The 20,542-nt window shown below is 39.6% G+C and overlaps 1 protein-coding gene across 1 annotated transcript in view; it reads left to right on the top strand.

The window, feature by feature from the left end:
- The window catches only part of SPECC1 (sperm antigen with calponin homology and coiled-coil domains 1), a 72,769-nt gene continuing 52,227 nt past the window's right edge, over positions 1-20,542 (top strand). Inside the window, exons 1-2 of the mRNA XM_009882751.1 lie at positions 1-147; positions 3,086-3,221. Of these exons, the coding sequence (XP_009881053.1) occupies positions 1-147; positions 3,086-3,221 (283 nt within the window). The remainder of the gene's footprint in view (positions 148-3,085; positions 3,222-20,542) is intronic.

Below are 20,542 nucleotides of genomic sequence, written 5' to 3'. Positions count from 1 at the left end.
ATGAAGAGTACTGCCAGGCCTTGGAGTGCAGTGGCAAAGCAAGGGAGTCATGGGATTGACCGAGGAAAACCACTTTCCACCACCTCAACAGGAATGAAGACATCCAAGTCCTCGACTTCACTTGCCTTTGAGTCTCGTCTCAGCAAGGTACTGACCAGTAGGGACTGCGCAAGCATTATAGCCTTGTTCCAGCTTAAAGCTTTGCTTTAGTCCTGGAACATTATTATACCCTGAGACTTGGGGTGGTCTTGACCCCACTGTATTAAGCATAGTGAGATGATAATTGTGTTGTGTATTAGATTAATGTACGTTTCTGAAAATACTTTGCATGTGATAGGGAGACGCTATATCTGTAAAAGGTATGAGTGGCTTCTCTTGCACCGTCTGTGTGTGAGGGAATTGCCTTAAACTTGAAGATGGAGAAAAATAAACAGCAAATTCTTAATTCAACTGATTGTTACACATGTAAAGAAACTGAAAGGGACATATTAGTGGTTTTCCAGAATTCCTAAAAATCTGTGCCTCTGCTCCTTCAAGGCAAAATATATTAACAAAAGATACTCCTTGCAATGTAACAAAGACACTTAATGATTCCTACCTTTCTGTACAGATATATTTCAAAAACAGCAGAAACTTCTGTTAAAGAGTGGGGTTTTTTTAAAAAAAAAAAAATAAGAGTAATACACCGGAAACATTGCTGCATCTGTACCCTTGCTGCCAGCAAACAAAAATAACCTTATCATCCTAATACAGACCAAGATACCAATGATGAAAAAAGATCATGGGCTTCCTGCTTATAACTGTTTCCAAGAATAAAGTTTAGGAAACAATATATAACATGGTACAGCATTTTAATCAAGAGGAGATCTAAACTTCATCAATCGTCACAGTTTCTCAAGAGAGGGATTAATTAACTTGCTTTGTAGACTCCTAGATGCTCTGAGCTTCTTATCAATAACATATTTCAGTTTAGTGCTTCAGGCAGGTCATGTTTGTCATTGGGAGTATGTGCTGTGTGGCTGAGGCAAGCATCTCTGAAGGAATACTACTGAAGAGACGAGTCAGGAAATCTGATATGATTGATTTGTGTCTGGTGTTAAATGTAGAGGGGTTTCTTCCTCATTACAGCTAATATCTTCAAATTGTTCATCATCTGCAAATGCGAGATCATCAAAGTGGTTTCCTTGAAAAACAGGGTAGAAAAAGGCACTGTAGTTTCTGCTGCAGAAGTGGGCACATTGAAGAGATTACTTTAGACAGACTGGAGAAATCTCTAAAGGTCAGAAAGTCAGATTGTTCCATTCTGCTCCTAAAAGTGAGCTGGCAAAACCTCTTGCCAGAAGGCAAAATGTTAGCAGTTTGGTATCCTGGAGCAGATCAACACTTTAACTATTGAAACTTACAGTGCTCACAGGGTCCAGGAAACCACAGACTGAGTCAGAGGAAGAGATGAAAGGGAGAAAGAATTGGAGCTGAGAGACTTCATTTTGTTTAAAGATTTTACATTCAGGATCCGCTAAATAGGGAGAGCGCTTGTTGTGTGCTCTATTTTCATTTAACCCAAGCAGTGGTTTTCAGCCTGTGGTTCATGGACCCCCTGGGTGACATGGGACAACTTCAAAGCAAGTGGGGTTTGATTCGTGAAAACAGTTTAGGTGTCCGCAAACTGAAAAGGATAGAAAAAATACTGCTCTTGGGAGACTCTCCAGAGCTTTGGTCTTTTAAAATGCTTAAAGTATTTTTCCTGAAATTAATTAGAGGTACACAGGCCGTTACGGAGGCACACAAATGGGAAATCAGCTGACCAAAATTCTGAGATAAATATCTACTTCTGCTTGTTGAAGCAACATAATTTCAGGGTTTCTTCTTGAATCTTAAGTTCATTGTGCTTGTATTGCATGGATTTCTTGAGTAGACATTTAGAGTAGACTTGCTCTAGCCTTGCTTTCTCATGTCCAACAAGGCTTACTAAGTAAATTAGAGTGATATACACTAGTTTGTTTAAAAAACCCCACATACTATAAAATACCCTGTAAAGCAAGTAGTTTACCTTCTTCCAAGCTTATGAAGCGTATCAGTATTAATCTTTAGAATTCTGAAGAACACTATTCTGAAAACCAGTGCATTTTTGTGCTGTGAATGATTTCCTTAGTGGTCACATGAACAAAATGCTTTCTTGTGAACAGACTTTACAGTTTCTACTACCCAGTAAGATAGTATTAGGTCCTGCCATGAGACGATTTGCCATCTTTGCTCACTGCTTTTCAATAAACAAGGAGGATAAATAACTGAAATAATATCATATTTAAGATAAGGGATTTCCAGTTGGTAATTGTGTTAGATCTTGCACTGGCTACTCTTGCGTTTTATTGTGGCAGCCTGAGCTTCTCAGCTAAATGAGTTTCAGATTTTTGGCTTGATCTCCAGCATGTTCTTTGTTCATGTCAGATAACCTAGTTTATGAGGCCACAAAGTTGGGTGACTCCTGTTTGATGAACACAGGAAGGAACTGGCAGTTGCTTGCTGTTGGGGCAGCTCAGAAGTCTCTTCAGAGGATCTAAGGTCACCAGTGGGGCAAAACTGCATGATCCTGAGTGGAGGGACAAGAACCAGCAGATCCTTTTAGGATCTTTTTTTGACAGATTAAGGGCCAGTTATTTGCTGTGTGTCAGGCTCTGCAACTGGCACTTACCTGCACAGGCCCAAATACCTGATTACATGTGAACTAATGAGGAAATATGATGAATGAGCAATACCTGAGAAGCCAGAGTTGCCAGTAGTCTGCTCCTGTAAACTATTTTCTCCCTGCCTTTCAATTATTTGCTTATTTGAACGGTCTTTCCCATTTTCACTCTTTGCTATTGAAACAATAGTGTCTCTTAACCCATTTCACAAATATCTAGAATGCTAAACCAATACAAAAATTAATAAAAAGAAAAATTAGTATGGTTATCAAAGCAATATTTTCATTGGGTTACTCTATGGAAATGTTCCTTTTCTCCCAGGAATCTTACATTTTGAACTACTTAATGGGAATATTCAAGGTCTTAATCTTCTGGTTGCTCACAAAATCTCCTCATTGCAGCTGAAGAGGGCAAGCAGTGATGACATGCTCACCAAACCAGGGGTGGCGGCAGCTTCTGGAGTCTCTAGACTGAAGAAGACCATTACAACAGGAGCAATTTCTGAGCTTGCTGAGAATCGACTGAAGCCCAGCACAGGTAGATACAAAGATTCTGGAAAACAGTCTACTTTATATGGACTGTCTTGTGAGTGTCATGGGAGCGTCACCGAGATCTTGGCTGAGTTTTCCTCAGCCCCCTTTGGCGCTGCGGCCACGGGGGGGCGCAGGCAGCCCTCGTGGGGCTGTGTCGGTCTTAGCGGTACACAGCCCACTGTCTCGCAGAGGGATAAATCAATTTGAAAGCTCTTCTCTCTCCGCTGAATGAGCAGAGCGGGTACCCTGCTGTTCCTGGGACACAGCAGAGACGCGAGATCAAAGAGCCAACCCGAGCATCTTCATGTATAGCTTGTGCTCCTAAGCTACGGTGTGGCATGCTCTCGCCCTCAGCATTAGCCCCCATCAGCTTGTTCCCATTGGTTTCAAATCTAAGCCTGTTTCTAAAGGCAGCGACACCATCTGCATACCAAGACTTCTCTGTAAACGCTCTGCTTTCCCCCAGGAGCTCAGCAAACGCTTGCTTTTGTCTGCTCCCTGGTGGCATGTGAGATCTTATTAAATTTGACCATGACCTCCCCATTTGCTTCTCACGGATTTGGCTGTGTAACAGAACAATGTTACTGACTAAAAGCGATTTCTGGGAGAGGGGGGACAAAAGAATAATCTTTATATACTTCCCCCCACCCCTGAAAGAAAATGATGCCTCTTGTAACAGCATGCTTCACAGTAACCCAAAGACAGATCCTGCTCTGCAATTAATCAGTGTGTAAATCCTCAAATGTAATAGTGACTAGTCATATCCAAAGGCATTTGAGATTTACCAGCCAATAAAGAGGCATGACACTGGCAAAAGATGCTTGGGAAGGGTAATGTGGGGAGAAGAAAACCTGTACAGATGATGCAGCATAGGATCCTGGGAATGCAGCCAGGGAAACAGCACTGCAGGGAGTCCAGAATGTAATACATATGTCAGATACAAAAATACTAGCACTGAAATAGAGAGCCCCCTTCTGCATGCATGTATAATAACTGGGATTGGAAGAGGGATAAGATTTATGATGATGACTGCTTTAAATACAAAAGGTAAAATGGTTTATGGAGGTCACATTACATCTGGGTATTGTTTTGCCAATTTAAATTACATCATTAGATCTGATCTTGTATACTGTTTTGCATCAGCGTTTGTAGAAGTATGAATGGGAATATTAGTGCTAAGTGAAAAGAGGCCAAGTGTGGAGTTACGTATATTATGTAGATAAACACTAAGAATATATGTGCTACCCCTCTAAAATTCCTTTTAACCTACAGAGAACCATCCCTGGTCTTATAGGAGCTATTATAGGCATGTATTCAAAAAGACCTGTATCTTACATACCGTAATTTTCACAGTGGTTCCATAGTCCAAAAGAGGGCTTGGAAATCTAGCTATAGTCTGAAAATGTGTCACTATCATGGCCACTGAAAGGTGCTAGATATTAGTGAGCAAGGTTACGAAGCTGGATTCTACTTTTAGATTGTCACACTATGAAAAAATACCAATAGATGTATTATAATACAATATATTGTTGCTAAGAGGAAAATTAAAAATCAGTTATGATAGAGAGCACAACATGTTCCTGGGAACATTAAGTGGAAAAGGAGAGAACATTTTCAGCCATTATATATTATTGAAATGGCATCTCAAATAGTCTCTGATTGTGATCAAGACTACACTGCAATGCTAACTGGCTGTGGAGCTAATCCAAATAAGAATGTTCCTGTATCTGGGAAATGCAGATGTTTGTGTACATTGCCAACTGTGTAAGTTTTGAAATTTTTGTTCTGAAACCACTTTCTTTGGCTTCTTTGATTACCTTCATCAGTTCTGTATTTTCCTTTCATGTCTTAACTGCAGGCATCATGTCTTCCCCCCCCCCCAGCTTGTTTGTGCTTTTTAGATTGGGCTTTCTTTGTCTGTTCAAGCGGGTGATTTGATTATTTTACTGAAATGATATTATACTAGTTCCAGCTACACTCTGGTGGTACTCAGAGTTGGTATTATGGTATTGTGTAAGAGAAACTGAAAGAAACAAGGTATGGAAATAAAAGAAAAACCCAAACTTTTTCTTTCTTCTTTGGGTGTGACTCCAACATTTGTGTGTTGACCTTGAGCAACAAGAGGTGTTCCAAATGCTGCAGTTAATAAATAATGGACATCAAGATTGCTTGTTTAAATAGGCTTGTTTCTATGCTGCCCTTGGTGCAGTTTAGGTTGTTCATTCTAGCCTTGTGCTGACACAACTACCTCTGTCTGCCTTGTTGGAAGCTAATGCAGTAAATCATAAGCAACTTAAAGGGAGATGAGGTCAATGTCATGTATCCATTCTTGGCGATTGGATTTGAGCAAAGGGAACTGGAGACAGATTCCGGCTGGAATTTCTGTGCTGTGATGTTTGGCTTTGTAACTGCTTGGCAGTTTTGAAATCCCAAGTAATGGGAAATAACATGCAGGCAGAAATAAATGTCTTGGATTCAGCTTCCTTATTGACAGTGTTATGTCTTTCCATGTACTGTCCTGAAGTAGCAATTTGGTTTTATGTTAAAACCAAACTTACAGAGCTCTTACGTTGCTTTTAATGTTTTAGTAGATGAAAAAGAACTGGAAAAATTATAAAACAGGAGGAAGTCATCAGTAATCTTGAAAAATGTTTATTTTAGTGCCTGCACTTTAAAGCCATCCAATCTATGGAGCCATATAGTAAATAAATTATTTTAAAATATGTTTAAATAGAGAAATTTATATCTTCATTAAAAACTAGGACTTTCTTCTTAAGGTTCAAGATTATAGGAAAAATGTGATTTATTTCAGATTCTGATGTTTCAAGGCTTGCAAGCCAAATAACCTTAAATAATGCTTTTTCACAGAGAATTTCAAAGCTTCTTATGGGATCATATATTTCTCATTAAGAGCATTGCATGGTGCTACCGGTATGCAAATGGAAAACTTGGGGTTCAGACAGGTGAGCTTGCTTGCTCAGTGGGTTCTAGAAGTCATTCCAATGCTTTGCTCTTGGTTCTGTCACTCACTCTCTACAAACTCCCAACTCAAGCACTTTCTGAAAATTTCCCTCAAGGCTGCCTAGTTTAATCATGTTCATGTGCCTCCTTGCTGTTTTAGCGCCAGCAGCTATTATCTGTCAGTTCCACAGGAACAAAAAAAAAAAAAAAAGTCTTATGCTGGACATTAGAAAAGAGATACAGCCAGGGTATGTGGCTGGGCTGAGCTGTGAGCATGTAATTTGAAAGCATTCAGAGCACTTCAGCCATCCCCATTTCTCACAAATATATTGATTTTTATATCAAACTCTGCCAGCTACAATATGAAGTATCAGTTATCCTTGAAATGTAAGTAACAGATAGCTGTACTTGTTTTCTCAGACTGCTTCATCAGCTTATTTCTTTATTCTTAGGTAAAGTCTAAATCTATACAGACCTAGTGAATTTGCCTTAGAAACAATAGGAAACTGTCAATAACAATGTTATAATCACCTGACTTATTACTTAAAGAAATCCTGGGAATTTTACTCACAAGCTCAGGATCTTTCTAAGGCTCAAACCATGTTAGAAGAGACAGGTACTATATCTTCTCACAATCATAGTGGGATGCGTTATATCTTTGGAGGCCAGGAGAAGCCAAGATGCCAGCAGATGTGCAGGTTTCATCCCATGCTCCATCAGAAATGGCCGTTTATTTTTATGTGTGAAATGGGAAAAATCAATAATTGGCACACATTTTCAGCCAAAGCAACAAAAGTGTGTTGTTTTCTGTGTATGCTTGCTGAGTTGATTAACATCAATGGTTGCAGATGGTGCCAATGGAGAAGTATAGAGGAGGCAAACTCGATATTTAGAGTTTCAATTATCTCCTAGGCATTGAGACTCTGAACTCTGCAGGTTACCTGGACAAGAGCTACTAATCCCAGAATGGAACATTGCCAGCATTAGAAATGAAGCTGTTCAAAGCGCACTGTTGTAATAAGCCTAGTAAATTAAATAGTAAAATAAAAATTTGGCATAATCAGTGAAGGCCATAGAAGGACCTGAAGATTATATTCTGTTGTGGAATAGTTTGGATTGAACAATGTTCAGCTCCAATAAGGAGGACCTCCGTTTTGGTGCGTTTTTTTGTGAATTGTCCCTCCCATTCCTGCCCAGTTGTCAGAGTTAAGGTCCCAATGACTAGATATGATACCTGTATATCTTAGTTCCTTCCCAGTTCTTGTAGAGCACATACCATTAGTCCATTTGTCTATCACTGTTTGTTTGCCATGTAGTTTATGTAAAAAGAAAAATCTTAGTTTCTCTCTAAAACATAGTTGCTTGTAGCTTCTCTGTGTTGATAGTGATGATATTCAGAAAAAGAGAGGCTTTACCTAAATGAGGCTAACTGGCCCCTGCCAGCGTTGCTGTTAGTGCTGGGAAACTGAGTGTCACTTGTGAAACCTGAACAAGTTCAACTGTGGTTGATTTTTTAGAGGGGAGACTTGTATATTTTTATTGCACATATCACTCATTAGATATGCTTCTTCCCTGTCAAAATTGAAAATGTGGCAGACTACAGATTTCAGAGCTTCCTGCATGTTTATACAATTGTCACTTCAAGATTCCTATTTGAGAGTAGTAAATTGAATCTATCATATTTACTGTCTTTCATCTTTCTGCTAATTTCTCTGCTAGGTGAGTGTTTGTCACTTTCTGATGTGGGGTGGCCATTTAGGTTAATGTGAAGCTAATCCAGACCAGAATCCTCCTCTACATGGTCAGAAAATTCAAGAAAAGTATTTTTCTTTAAAAAAAAAAAAGCTTTCTTTAAAAGAATCCTTGCAAAAAAACCTAATTGACAGTTTAATTCTTCATAAGACGCTAATGCACCCCAATTAGAACAGGCAAAAGGAAAGTGATTTCTTTTGAAGGACAGCTCTCTGACCTTGGGGCCCTTTTACTCTCCCATACATCAGTTTTTGACAAGCCCTGCTTTTTGTGATCTGTCACATCAAAGGACTACTGTAGGTTTGTAGCAAGGTTGCTGCACTTTGCATTCAGACTCGTTACTGTCTCGTTTTTCTTGTGAAAGATAGAGACAAGTGTGAGAGACACTAATGAGATTGGTATGATCTGTTCCTCAAGAATATACTAGAAACCAAATGAGTGATCTCATCTGGGGTTTCCTGGGCACAATAAATATGCTATAAAACTTCATCTGGAAAGCTAGTTGCGTTTTGCTACCCTTTCCAGGTACAAGACACAGCTCTTGCATAATTATTCTTTCTTATCAAGAAAAAGAGGTTCTAGCTCCAGAACTGATATAAAAAGGAAGGGAAGACTCAAAAATTGATTTGTCCAGATGTCATTCAAATAGGCAGGAAGTACTGCAGGAATTTAACATGTAAAACAATGTGGAAATATATGGCTACACTTACATCCATGGCTCTACATGTAGCTGGATATGCATGTTGACATCTACGCAAACATATATATCTGCATGGTAGTTTGGAGCCTACTGGTGCAAATGTGAATCTGAACCTTAACCTCTCTGACATTACTTAGCAAAATATTTCCTCTAGCTGTGATTTCCCCAGGTATCAAGTAATCAGACTAAGTTTCAGCACCATTTTAGAAGATTTCAGCCACTAACCTTTAAAGTAAAAGCTCAAGAATTAAGGTAGATCAAATTTGGCATTCCAGATTTAGTTTATGGCAGCTACTTGTTAAGTTTCTCTTATTTCTTTTTACATTGATTTTTTTTTTTTTCTTGTGATAGCCTGTGTGATCTCAGTCCCATGATTCTTTGAACTAGAGAGATGTGTCAATGGATGCTCTCTTGTTGTGCTGAAGGCAGCATATGAAGATTCACTGATGTAATTATTCTTTTGTTCTACTGTTGGCTGTGTTGTATGAACCTTCTTCCATAACTGGGAATGGAGTGAGAGAAATGCATTTTAGTGACTTGGGATTTCCGATACCTGATCCTGTTAAGGATAACAGTTTTTGAGAGGCATTCACAGGCTGTCTGCCGTCATCTTGCATTATTAAACAAGTAAGAATTAACTTCTGTTGACAACATTGTCTGCAAAATGTACCTTTTTTAGTTTTGTTGCTGTCCTAATCTACTGCACAATTTACATTTACTGCACTGAATCTGTATTACCACATTCTAAGATTTTTGCATGCAAATTCTGGTTAAAACAGTCTATGAAAGAGAGACCCTTTTCTCTGTTGTATATTCCCCTGAGAATGACTTTGTTGGCACGTGTTTACCACGCTGGGACTTGAGCCAGTTAAGAGGATTCAGTGTGTGGTGGGGATACTGAAATGCTAAATCTTAAAGACCATAATGACTTGATTCATTAAATTGTTGACAGTTAATTGGTTCAAGCTAACATGTATAGGGAAGATCCATTTCAGCTGTAAGCAAACTGATGATCACAAAAGCCTTGCTAGGGATACCTAAGCAGAAAGGGGAGCATGCTCGGATGGTCCAGGAATAGTACAAATCTATGATCTCTGTTTGTTTTCATTTCTTTTGGGGCTTCTTTAGTGAAGTTGTTCAGCAAAGTCAACACAACCTTGTGTTAACTACCTGCCCCAGGTTAATTATCAGCTTTCCTTCAGCTGGTTTGAAGGGAAATGATCCTTAACGCAAATTCTCTAGGCCTAAATGTATCACAGCCAAAATGCCTTGGCAGAGTGCCATTGTGTTTGCACTTAAAGAAAGGGAGGGAGCGAAAGAAAGGAACGCAAAGCTGGCCTGGTCTAACAAGTATGCATATCAGGAAAGGGCTTGGCATTCCTTGTATAACTCTTTTCCACGGTGGGGTTTTTTTTTGTTGTTGTTAGGTTGTTTTTTTTTTTTTAGCTGCTTTTGGCTTACATTAGATTTTAATACTGTAAAGTAAGAGGGAGGGAATGACAGCTACATCTCAGATGGATTCCTGGAAGGCTGCAGTTCTGTGCCATGAACTTAACTATGACCTCACCAATTATCCTCACAAGAAAAATTTAGTTTTTAGCATGGTTAAAAACACATTTGCTGCTTCTTTTGGGTTTCAACATAGATGCTATATTCCTAATCCTTTGAGGTCCACTACTGTGCATGGTATACACAGCTCTGTAGATTATTTTTTTCCCTGCTACACATGTACTTAGTGCTCATAAAATCTTTAGCATTAATAGAAGAGGTAGAGCATGATAGTGTGAACATTGATATTGATAGTCAGTGTCCACCCTTAGGGCCCACTCAGTTTAGTTCGGTCTTGGCCAGGAGGTCCACCCCCTGGAGGTCCTTCTTAGCATCTGTAACTTCTTTAGACCTTAGCCTTCTGAAGAAACTGTCAGCTATCTGGCCACTGGAATTCTGAGATCTTTCTGTGGCACCTTCACACTTTTTTTTTTTTTGAGCATGGATTACAATTCGAACAGAAGTTATGCTAATTCATCTGCTGTGTTGAGAATAGGATGCAAGAAAAGGTTATGCCTGGCAAGTAAGACCCGTCATTTGACTACTGAGTTGAAAGAATTACGTATGTTGCACCTTGAGTAATTAGTTTCCATTCTCACTATATTGAAAAAGGATGTTTGTGGTGTTTTATTGGCAGTCCCACAAGTGAAGAGTGTGAAGGCATGAGTCAAACTTCTTGCCTAGGAAGAAACCAGCTGATCTGCTTTAGAGATGAAATTGTTCATTCATTCAGTTTTATACCTTTAGTACTGATGAGGAAGGGAAAACAATGTAAAATGTTCAAATAACAAATAGCTGCCTAAAGATTTATGTGTGCGTCTGTCATAATTTATTACCTAATCACCATTCTAGAATCATGTGTCATTGTTAATTCTTTTTCCTTAGTTTGAGCTGCAAGTTCCATAAACAGTAATCTCTTATAGCTTGAGCAGAAGTCATGGATAGCTGTATTTTAAAATTCATACCTTATCTTTCACTGTGGACTTGGGCTAGAAATCTTTTGCCTGATATCATTCTCCCTATCATGGTGTTAGAATGTTCTGACTTATGTTTCATACCACTGTCAAAAATAACAGATTGGTTCTTCCAGTAATGACTCTTCTACAGTGCTCGGGTTTCAGGTATTTGCTCTGAGTCAGTGATTACATTTTATAATTACTCCAGGCTTACACCCCATACTGTACTGGGCCCCTGTTACACTATTCCCTTTTGTGTTACAGAATTAGAAAGCAGGCGTTGAAATAATAAATGCTCAGTGTCAGGATATATCAACCCAAGAGATTATCTTGGCTAATACAATCCCTCTGGTGAATCCTATTGAAGAAAAGCAGAAGTCACTCTTTAGTCTACAATGGAAGAAAATCTCTTTGTCTTGGAGATATGTTTAAACAGCAGTTGGAGGACATTTGTATCTGTACCTTTGAAAAGGACAAGCTGAGCACCCATCCTAATAAGATACAAGACTTAAGAGACTTTTAGAAAAAAGAATGCACTGTCAATGATCCTTTTTTAGAGAACTTATATGGCTTATTCATTAAACAAAGCATTTTATACTTGGCATGTCATAAGATAGAAGTAGACAGGAGTTTTGTTTAATGTCATCCAAATATAGACAGATGTATGAAAACTTTTAGATTCATGCACAAAGTGTCAGAACAAGGAACAATGAAAAATTTAGGATTGACAACTAACTCACCCTATTATACTGAAACATTAGCAAAATTCTCTTTCAATCATATTGAATCATCTCCAGACTTTATTTGAAACAATGGATTCACAACTAGCTAGACTAATTTCTTTGTTTTCTTTTCAATCTGTTCTGAGCCTAGGACATGTTAGTTTATTATTTCTGAATATGTTTTTAACCCTCTTGTTGAAACCAAGAGTTTAAGAAGTTGATTCTGTTAATTATCCATGTAATGGAAACTGATCACTGGAGCCATTCAGTATTCTTGTTTCCCATGTATATCATGACTCCATTAGTGAGGAGCGCCTTGATTTCTTTCTTTGAAAGATCTGCTGTTGGGCAGTCTCTGTGGGTAGGCCTGCCTCATGCAGCTGCTCCTGCAGTACAAGTCATAGGCAAAAATATTAATGATAGGTATGGTATGTACACTGTATTTGTGGTTGCAGCTTCTAGATGTAGCTGTGGCTATCAGGTTTGGTTGGTTTTTTTCAGTGTTTGAGAGGAACTAGCATGAGGGGAATTTTGAAAATCACTGTAATAGTTATTTAGGAATAATAAAACACCACGTCCTTACTTCAACAAATAGAATGAGGTTTTAATGGTATTCAGTGTATCCTGTATATTGTTTTTATAATATGGATGTGAACTTGCGGTGACTAATAGTCAGTGAACTATTACTGACTATTGTCAGCACCAGTTAAGGCAAAGAAGAGCTGGGGATACTCAAGCTTAGCCAGGAGTATCCCAAGAGAATATTGGAACAAATCTGATAGACAGGACTTTTTGGAAAGGGCTTATGCTCACCATCGTGGTCAGCTTTTCAGAGGCATTCAGTCTCCATTTCAATATCTTTAGGTATTGTAAGTTTTGGAAGATGCCGAGTATTTCTGAAATTTGGTCTCCTAATTGTTGTGACAGCTTAGTTAAGAGCAGTCCTTAAGCAGATGCCCAAGTGTATCTCTGCTCAAGAGTGTGCCTAGATCTATGGGCAGGGTCCCTTTGCTCCATGGTAAGCATGCTTCAGGTGTTGTGAATTGCGGGCAAAATGAATTTTGTCTTTGCTTTGGAGGCATTTGGCCCCTCTTGTCTTTGCTGAGGGTCCTTCTGCCCTTCTTCGCTCCCGGCTGCATTTCAGTGTTTTGTTTTGAAACTCGCTAGCGTACGGCCTCGAAACGGCTCTGCGGCCATGCACCGCTCTGCAGCCGCGGCTGCCCTGGGGCGCTGAAGCCCTGCTTAGGGTTCCAAGCCGAGTTCTCGTCTGTGGCGGAGCTCGGTTCCTGGCTTCGGCAGGGCTCGAGAAAATCAGCGGCTCTCTTCGAACCGCCTGCAGTTTGCGCTTGCTGCCCCTGGGTGGCCTGCACTGCTCGTTCAGGCACTCCTTTCTCTGCGAGCTCGCTCTTTCTCTGCCGCTCTTTCTCCCCCTCCTTTTATTCCAGCAGTCAGGCAGCTAATTAACTGCACAGGCCGGCCTTCAGTGCATAATATTGTAATGAGGTAGGAGGGAGAGCCACAGCTGCTTCAGCATGAGCAGCAGGCTCTGTTCCTGGTGCCAGGAACTAGGAAGGAGCTGACTTTTTTTTTTTTTCCCTTTTTAAGTTGATTGAGGCGTAGACGTTAAAAGCAGTTAGAGGCAGGTCCGCCTCTGACACCGAGCATGAGCGGGGCGCCGGGCTCCTAGAGGAGCTCGGGGAAGAGCCGGGGGAGTGACCGAAGATGGGCAACCAGCCTGGGCGAGTGGAGGAGCACGACCAAGGTCTGTACGGACCGTGCGGAATGTCGGGGCTGCTGCCTGCGGCTTTCGGGGCTGTTACTGCAGGGGATGGGGTTTTGTTCTCGGGGGGTTTAACCGCAGCGTCCCACTGAGCGGAAACAGAGGCTGTTGTCATAGCTAATGCTGATGGCTTGGAGCCTGCTAAAGAAATTACTGCCGTTTACCTTGTGCCTTGTAAATGCTATTTGTTACTCCTCCGTACCTGAGATCGCAGCACCGTCCTTAGGGAAGCTTTTCTGAAAGAAATCCTTGGTTGGAACTGAATGCCTACAAGGGAGGGACCTTAATGCCTGACATATTATTTTACACAGTCTGCATGATGCAGCTAAAAAGTTATAAAGCTTATCTAGTGCTGTACGTACAACTTGTCGGGATCTGCAGCTTGGCTGTGTTAGCCTTTACCATTGTTCGTGGCCTGAGGCCTGAAATTTTCCAGGCCTTAGAATTTAAAATGATGCCTTTGTGGAAGATCTTCCCACCATTGTCCTTTCAGAAGTGTAGTGCTTTGCATGTTAATCAGTAGCGGACTTTAAAGAAAGCCAAGAGCTAGTATCAGGTAGATCTAATTCCCTTTGTGCCAAATGTCGATACTGTACACTAGGAAGGCTAGTAATTTGTTCCTGATGCTGTAGTATTGTTTTGGTTGCCTTTTGATTTATTTAGCTTGTTTCTCAAATGCCAATTGAGGGGGAAAAACACTAGGCCTGCTGATTTCTGCTGTTTATTTCTTAGTTTCTGTTTGAGCTTACAACCCTCTAGCATACAGAAAACTGGGATAGGCTGTATTTCCTGGCACTCTGTTTCTTACTGTTGCCATGGGAATTTCATTCACAAAATTCCATTAAACTTGTTATAAAGAAACCCCAGCAAGCTATAACTTTGGATTAGATATGTAGCTATTGTCTTAAAAGCAAATGCATATGTACCTGATCTCTAGCATTGTGAAGAAAAGCAAGAGGCAGCCAACGCATCGCTACTCTAGGATCTCTCACAATAGATCTGCCAGTGAGTGCTGGAACAGCAGTTAGGTGTAGTGGAGAACTCTCTAGCAGTATGTTAATCAGCAGGCTAATGAAGAACACAAAAGCTGCCAGTATCCAGTCACCAGAAGAAATGCTGCCCTAAGGGAAAGTTAAACTTTAGGCTGGAAAGTATGGCTGCCTACATCCCCAGGCCCCGGAATCATTCCACTGCCAGTTATAGAAGTCTTGCTGGAACTAAACATGTTACTGTCATTTGAGGAGGGATAATACTGATGATAAACTAAGGGAGAGATGGATAAAGACACAGGGAGATACACTGCTAACTTCTGATCAGGGTTTGGGAAAACTGACTGATTTTGCAGGGCCAGTGGTGGGATTTGAACAGCTTATTACTATTAACGTAAATGATAAATGAGAGTGCAGACCCCCTGTGGGTTTTGAAAATCTCTTTCATCCTTTGTTTTCTCTTGTCCTGTGACTTATTTTATTTTTATTTTATCAAAGGGGAAAGGGTTATGCTTCTGCTGCACCTAAACAGTTTTTGAAAACTCTACTCAGTTTTTAGTGTTAGGCTGTAATAAGTCTTGTTTTAATATGTCCTCACTGTTTGAAAGGTATGAATATGACTGAAAAACACAAAGCATTTTGTATTGAACTACACGCTTGAAACTGTTTAATCATTGAAAAAGTTTCAGGAGCATCACTGCTGACAGAATAAATTCTGAGAACATATTCCTTGCGTATGAGAGCTCTGACTTTGGAAGTCAGAGGATAATGTAAAGACATCTAAAGGAGAGTTGTGTTGATTTTTCACAAGTGGGTTGCCAAAACTTGTTTTTCACATTAGAATGTGATACATGGAAGTGCCTGCATTGGGCTTTGTTTCTGCTTGGATGAACTTAATTCAACTCTTATTCAGGAATACCTACCTCTTGAATAACTGTGGTCCTTTTGGAATAACCAAAACAAAACCCAGAGATGGGCCTTTTTATTGATCTAGTTTATGTTCCAGCTTTAACTATAAACAATCAAATCTTGACCTGGACACTGAAATCTTTAAAAGTCTGATTCTAAGGTATAGGTTATAACCCAGAGTAAAATACTTACTTTGATATAATTATGAGAGTATGGTATCATTTAACAGATTTTCCTGTTGAGCGTAAATAGGAATAACAGGCAATGGGGATGCATAGTGTTTGGCTAACAAGGCTACAGTTCTATGACAAAGATACATTTTAGTTTCAAAACTAAATACAATAATACAGGTCCCAGAAGCAAAACTTCCAGAGTCTGACAGTGCCCATGTGAGTGATCCTGACTCTACAGCTAACAATCAAGTTTCAGGATATGAAGATACAGCTATGATAACCCAAAGTTCTGGGTGGACTGGTCAGTGCTGTCAAGGAACAGGAGCAGTTTGAAGATAACACGTTAATACAGGGGAATCTGAAAGAAATATAGCTCAGTGAGGGAAGGGATTGTAGAGAAGTGAAGACAGAGAAAGGGAAGACATCCTACATTGTGTCTTTCTTGCAAAGTAATCCACTGCTGGTATCTAATTGGGTATGTTTTGAACAGAAGATTTACAAGACTCTTTAACAGCTCAATATCCTCTCTTTTAAAGTTAATCTACATGTTGCTAAGAGTATAAAAGTGTCTAAAAAGGAGTTGAGGAGATTCCCTGGAATAATGACAGATCCTACAGGCTTTTCCAGACTTCTAATTTAAAACTTAATTAAACTCTATTTACAATCGTTAGTAAGAACTTGTGTGTGACACAAGCTTGCATCACTTGTTTGCCAAAACTCTCCTACTTGCAAAGGGGGTAAGTGGTGGCTTTTCCTGCTATACCTGAGTGCTGTCAATATTCATATTTATAATGCATACGGAGGTTTTAGAATGAAAACGCCTATAGAGTAGTACAGAAAAAAGATGTAAAACAGTAGTGAATGTTGCTGCAGTTCATCAGTAGAGTTATTTTTCTGCTTCTGAGACTGGCTGCCTCAAGCTAAAAGAACCGTTAGTACATACAAACACAGGCCAGAGCACCTGTGAAATAGCGGGAACATTTCATGGGAGCTGTGTCGAAGAATACAATATTACCCAGTGCACCAGTATTTATTGAGAGAAGAAGCCTTTCAAACATCAGTTTGCTTTGGAAACAGTGAGGCAGCCTGTATTTCTGAACAGGTCAAAAGTCTTTGCCATTGGTTGACACGGTGATGGTGGGGTTTTGTTTATCCTCTAAACATCTGCAGGTGATGTGGTGATTAATATCTTTGGGAAGAGGTGGAAAAAATGACTCTATATATACAAAAGCTTTCTTGAAAGAAGCAGTTGAATGGGAAATGTTAACTTCTCTAGTTGGAACAAGGTGACGGGTGGGGTTATCCAAGGGTTAGACTTTTTTTGGGGACTGTGCTTATTTGTAAAACATGCTTACATGGCTTGGATGAGAATATCAAATGTCAGTGCATACACTAAGCCAGTATCGATCTATTTTCTTATGTCTGTTTTGTCCTGGCCTAGGGGTGGCTTCATTTTATGTTTGAGGAAGGGATTCTTCAGTGTAGGACATATAGTTTGTAAAATATATGAAGACTTTCAAGATAAAGGGTATTGTTGAAATATATTATTTCTTGTGATTTCTGTTTGGGTGTTTTTTTTGGGGGGGGGGTAGTTTTCTGGGTCTTCTTTTTAGTCTCTCTCATCTGATGCTCTTCCTTTCTCCTTTCTTCTAAATGTGGGAGCTATTAATTTTAAGTCTGTTATATGTCAGCACGCCATTTCTGCCAAGCAAGACCTCAAGAGAACAGATGAGTTTAATGATGGTGTGGGGGGAAGGGAGGGAGGAGAAAGGGGCCAGCAAAGCTAATGAATCACATAACAGCTTTCATGGAAATACCGACAGCAAGTCATGTCCTCTTCGAGCTCGGGCAGCGAGCCGTGGACCTTTTTTGTTCCCAGTGGAGCCAACAAACCACAATTTGTTCTCCAGCGGATAGTTTAATTCCTTAGTCACCTCTTCCTCCCACGAGTCATTCTTGCATGGGGGTTTTACAAATGCTCTCGTTCTTCAGAGTAGTAACACACCGCTGGTTAAACTGGTATTGAAGAAATTTATTTTCCCCTGGAGGGTGATTTTTTACTTGACTTAAGCTTCTCTTCCAAGGCTAGTTAGGGCCAGCTCTGTTGATTAGTCTTGTGATGTGACTTGATTGGACTGACATTATTAAATCATTTCAGAAATACCGACAAACAGATGTCAAATGGAAGTAGTCTTTTCTGCTCTGCAGGCCAGTGCAGTGAGTACATCCAAGAGACTATGTCACAGTTTGGACTGGCCTCTAAGAGGAATTTAGTCATGAGTATGACTAACTTGCTGCCTCTGAAATTATCTGTTTGAGGCAGAGTTAAGTGATAATCTGAGGTCCCCTGATCCCAGGATGAGAGGCCAATGAATGCTAAATTAATGGAAGAGATCAAGAAGTTCTCCTATGCTAAGGCAAGGGCCTTTACAACAGTTTTCAGCGTTGGCTGGGAGGATGTGCTGAGTGGGAGTACTTTCTCTGTGGGCAGAACCAAAGCTTTTAAAAGAAGAACTTTTAGGGCATGGCAGGCAGCAGGATGTGGTTTATGCATTTTGTTTTGTGTTAGATTGTTTTGTTGATGAAAATGAAAGCCATTCTTGGATGAAGGCAGGGAGCTTCTGGGAATCTTACTGAATGAGCTGGTCAGCAAGAGCTTGTCCTATGGTTAGAGCTCTGCATACTATGATTTTGCCGCAGTGCCAGTGGTGGTTTAGGATCTATGAACAGTAGATCTAGTGTGATAGTAAATGTAAATGCTAATTTTCTTGAAGATTGTTTTATTAGTTTAGTTAATGTGCTGCAATTGGCTTCACAGTGGCAGAGTGATAAGGAAAAAGCCAGTGGATGGCTCTGATTGTCTGTTGGTTCTGACACAGTATTAAATGACTTGAATGAGGGAAAAGGGTGAAATAATGCTGGCCTTGGAGAAAAAGTAAAGCTTACTTCTTGTTTGGGTTATATTTGGCTCCTCAAGATCTTAAAGTTATAAAGCTAGCCAAAGAAATTTGAGCAAATATTGCACCTTGTTTCAGTGGGAAGACCCTGCCAGAGCCCTGGAGGTATTCACAAGTTTGTTCAGATAGCATTCCTGTATTTTAGAGCTTCTACTAGTATTTCAGCAAAGTAATTTTTTTTTTTTCTTTTCAAGTCCTCTATTTTACTAATTGACTCTTCATAAAATCTCCTGATTTCCACAGGGAATGTAGTTTTTGGAACATGAAATCATAAAACTGAAGCAAATTACTTCTCTGATTTCATTGATACTGTATTGCTTGAAGAGGACTTAATTTGATTTTTGAGATTCTCACAGACTGCCACGAGCAAATTGAAAAATCTTTGATACTTTTTTTTTGTACTTTCCTATGCTGTATCTCCAGGCAATTTGAGCATGATTAAAGATGATATAAAACTGAGGATCTCTGATAATAGACACTGCTAGATTTTCCATGCATCAACTTTTTTCTTCCCATAATCCAAAGCAGACATGTTCACAGATCTCTTTTGAAATGTTCCATCTATTATATTTCATGGTGCAGTAATGTTTTTCCGTAAGCATCAATAGATATGGATTGCATGTTCTGAGGCAGAGTACTCTGTCCTTGTATGATCTGTGCTCATCAGTCAGTTCTCTCAGACTATAGAATTGCATCAGAACTGCAATTTTGTGCCCTTTTTGTCAGTCTGCGTAACACACCACTTACAAGCTCTATTTTTTATCAACAGCAAAACTTCAGTGTAAAGTTCTTGTGTGCAAATTTGATTTTTGACTGGAAAAATATACACTTGGAAAATGTAAGGCTAATGTGAGTTTGCAGAGTCCAGTTCTGAGTATGCATAGGGGATGTGTTGGCTGAAACAAGGATGTATATTCTTCCATTTGTAACCAAGATGAAAGAACTGTGTAGTTTTAGTATCTTGACTGGAATTTGTTCAGTTGCTTAGGAAAAATATTAGGAACTAAGTAAATGTGTCTGTGTCCTATGAGCAGAGTTATGTTCCTCTCATATTCTTGTCCTGATGGATGCTAACTGTAAAAAAAAAAAAAAAAAAAATCATTGCTGAAAGTAGGGCACTACTGAAGCAAGTAAGAATTTTACCAGTAATTTCAATGAATTCATATGTATTAATGTATGGAAAGGGGCTTTAGGGACAGGGTGCAGTTAGTTATTTGGCGTGTTGTATTTGTGTTGGCTAACTTTTCTGTCTTCCCTTACTGAATTGCAGTTTATCTGTAACCTTTCTTCTGCATTTCTTTGACCTGGGCTGATGCATAATTTGATGAATGGTAATTAGTTATGTTTTGATTGCTTTCGATGATCAGACAGGGAAGAGAAAGACCTTCAAAAATATATCTGAATATTTACTCTCAGACAAAAACACCAATGATTCCTGAAACAAAGCAAAGGTAATTCCCTATGCTTGTGCAGAACAGAATCAGCACAGCAGTTAGGTCCATTAGTCACAATTAACAGCTGATAAGCAGGGATGAGACTGAATTTCCATGAATACCAGTCATTGCAGGGACTAGTATTTTTTGCCTGGAGAAAACTCACAGCACCAGACTGCCGGGAGTGCAGTAGCCCTGGTGTTCATCTATCTGTGACATGCTAAAATAGTTGCTAAATTGCAGCCTCTAGGGGAAAACTAACATTTTACCTGTTCAAGGGTGAATTGTCAAAATCCTGTTTTATCAAAAAACAAAAATAAAAGCATAAAAAAAATTATACGACCAAACAGAAGTGTGTCTAAGTCTTGTTCCCAAAAGCATGTAATGTCAGCCATAACGCTGTTATTCTAATGCTGGAAAGGGATAAGGCAGTGGTGTCATATCC

The sequence above is a fragment of the Charadrius vociferus genome, unplaced genomic scaffold, assembly GCF_000708025.1.
Source record: "Charadrius vociferus isolate BGI_N301 unplaced genomic scaffold, ASM70802v2 scaffold793, whole genome shotgun sequence".
In the NCBI taxonomy this organism is placed as follows: domain Eukaryota; kingdom Metazoa; phylum Chordata; class Aves; order Charadriiformes; family Charadriidae; genus Charadrius; species Charadrius vociferus.
The sequence above is the reverse complement of the archived record's forward strand: the minus strand, read 5'-3'. Positions and strand labels throughout refer to the sequence as shown.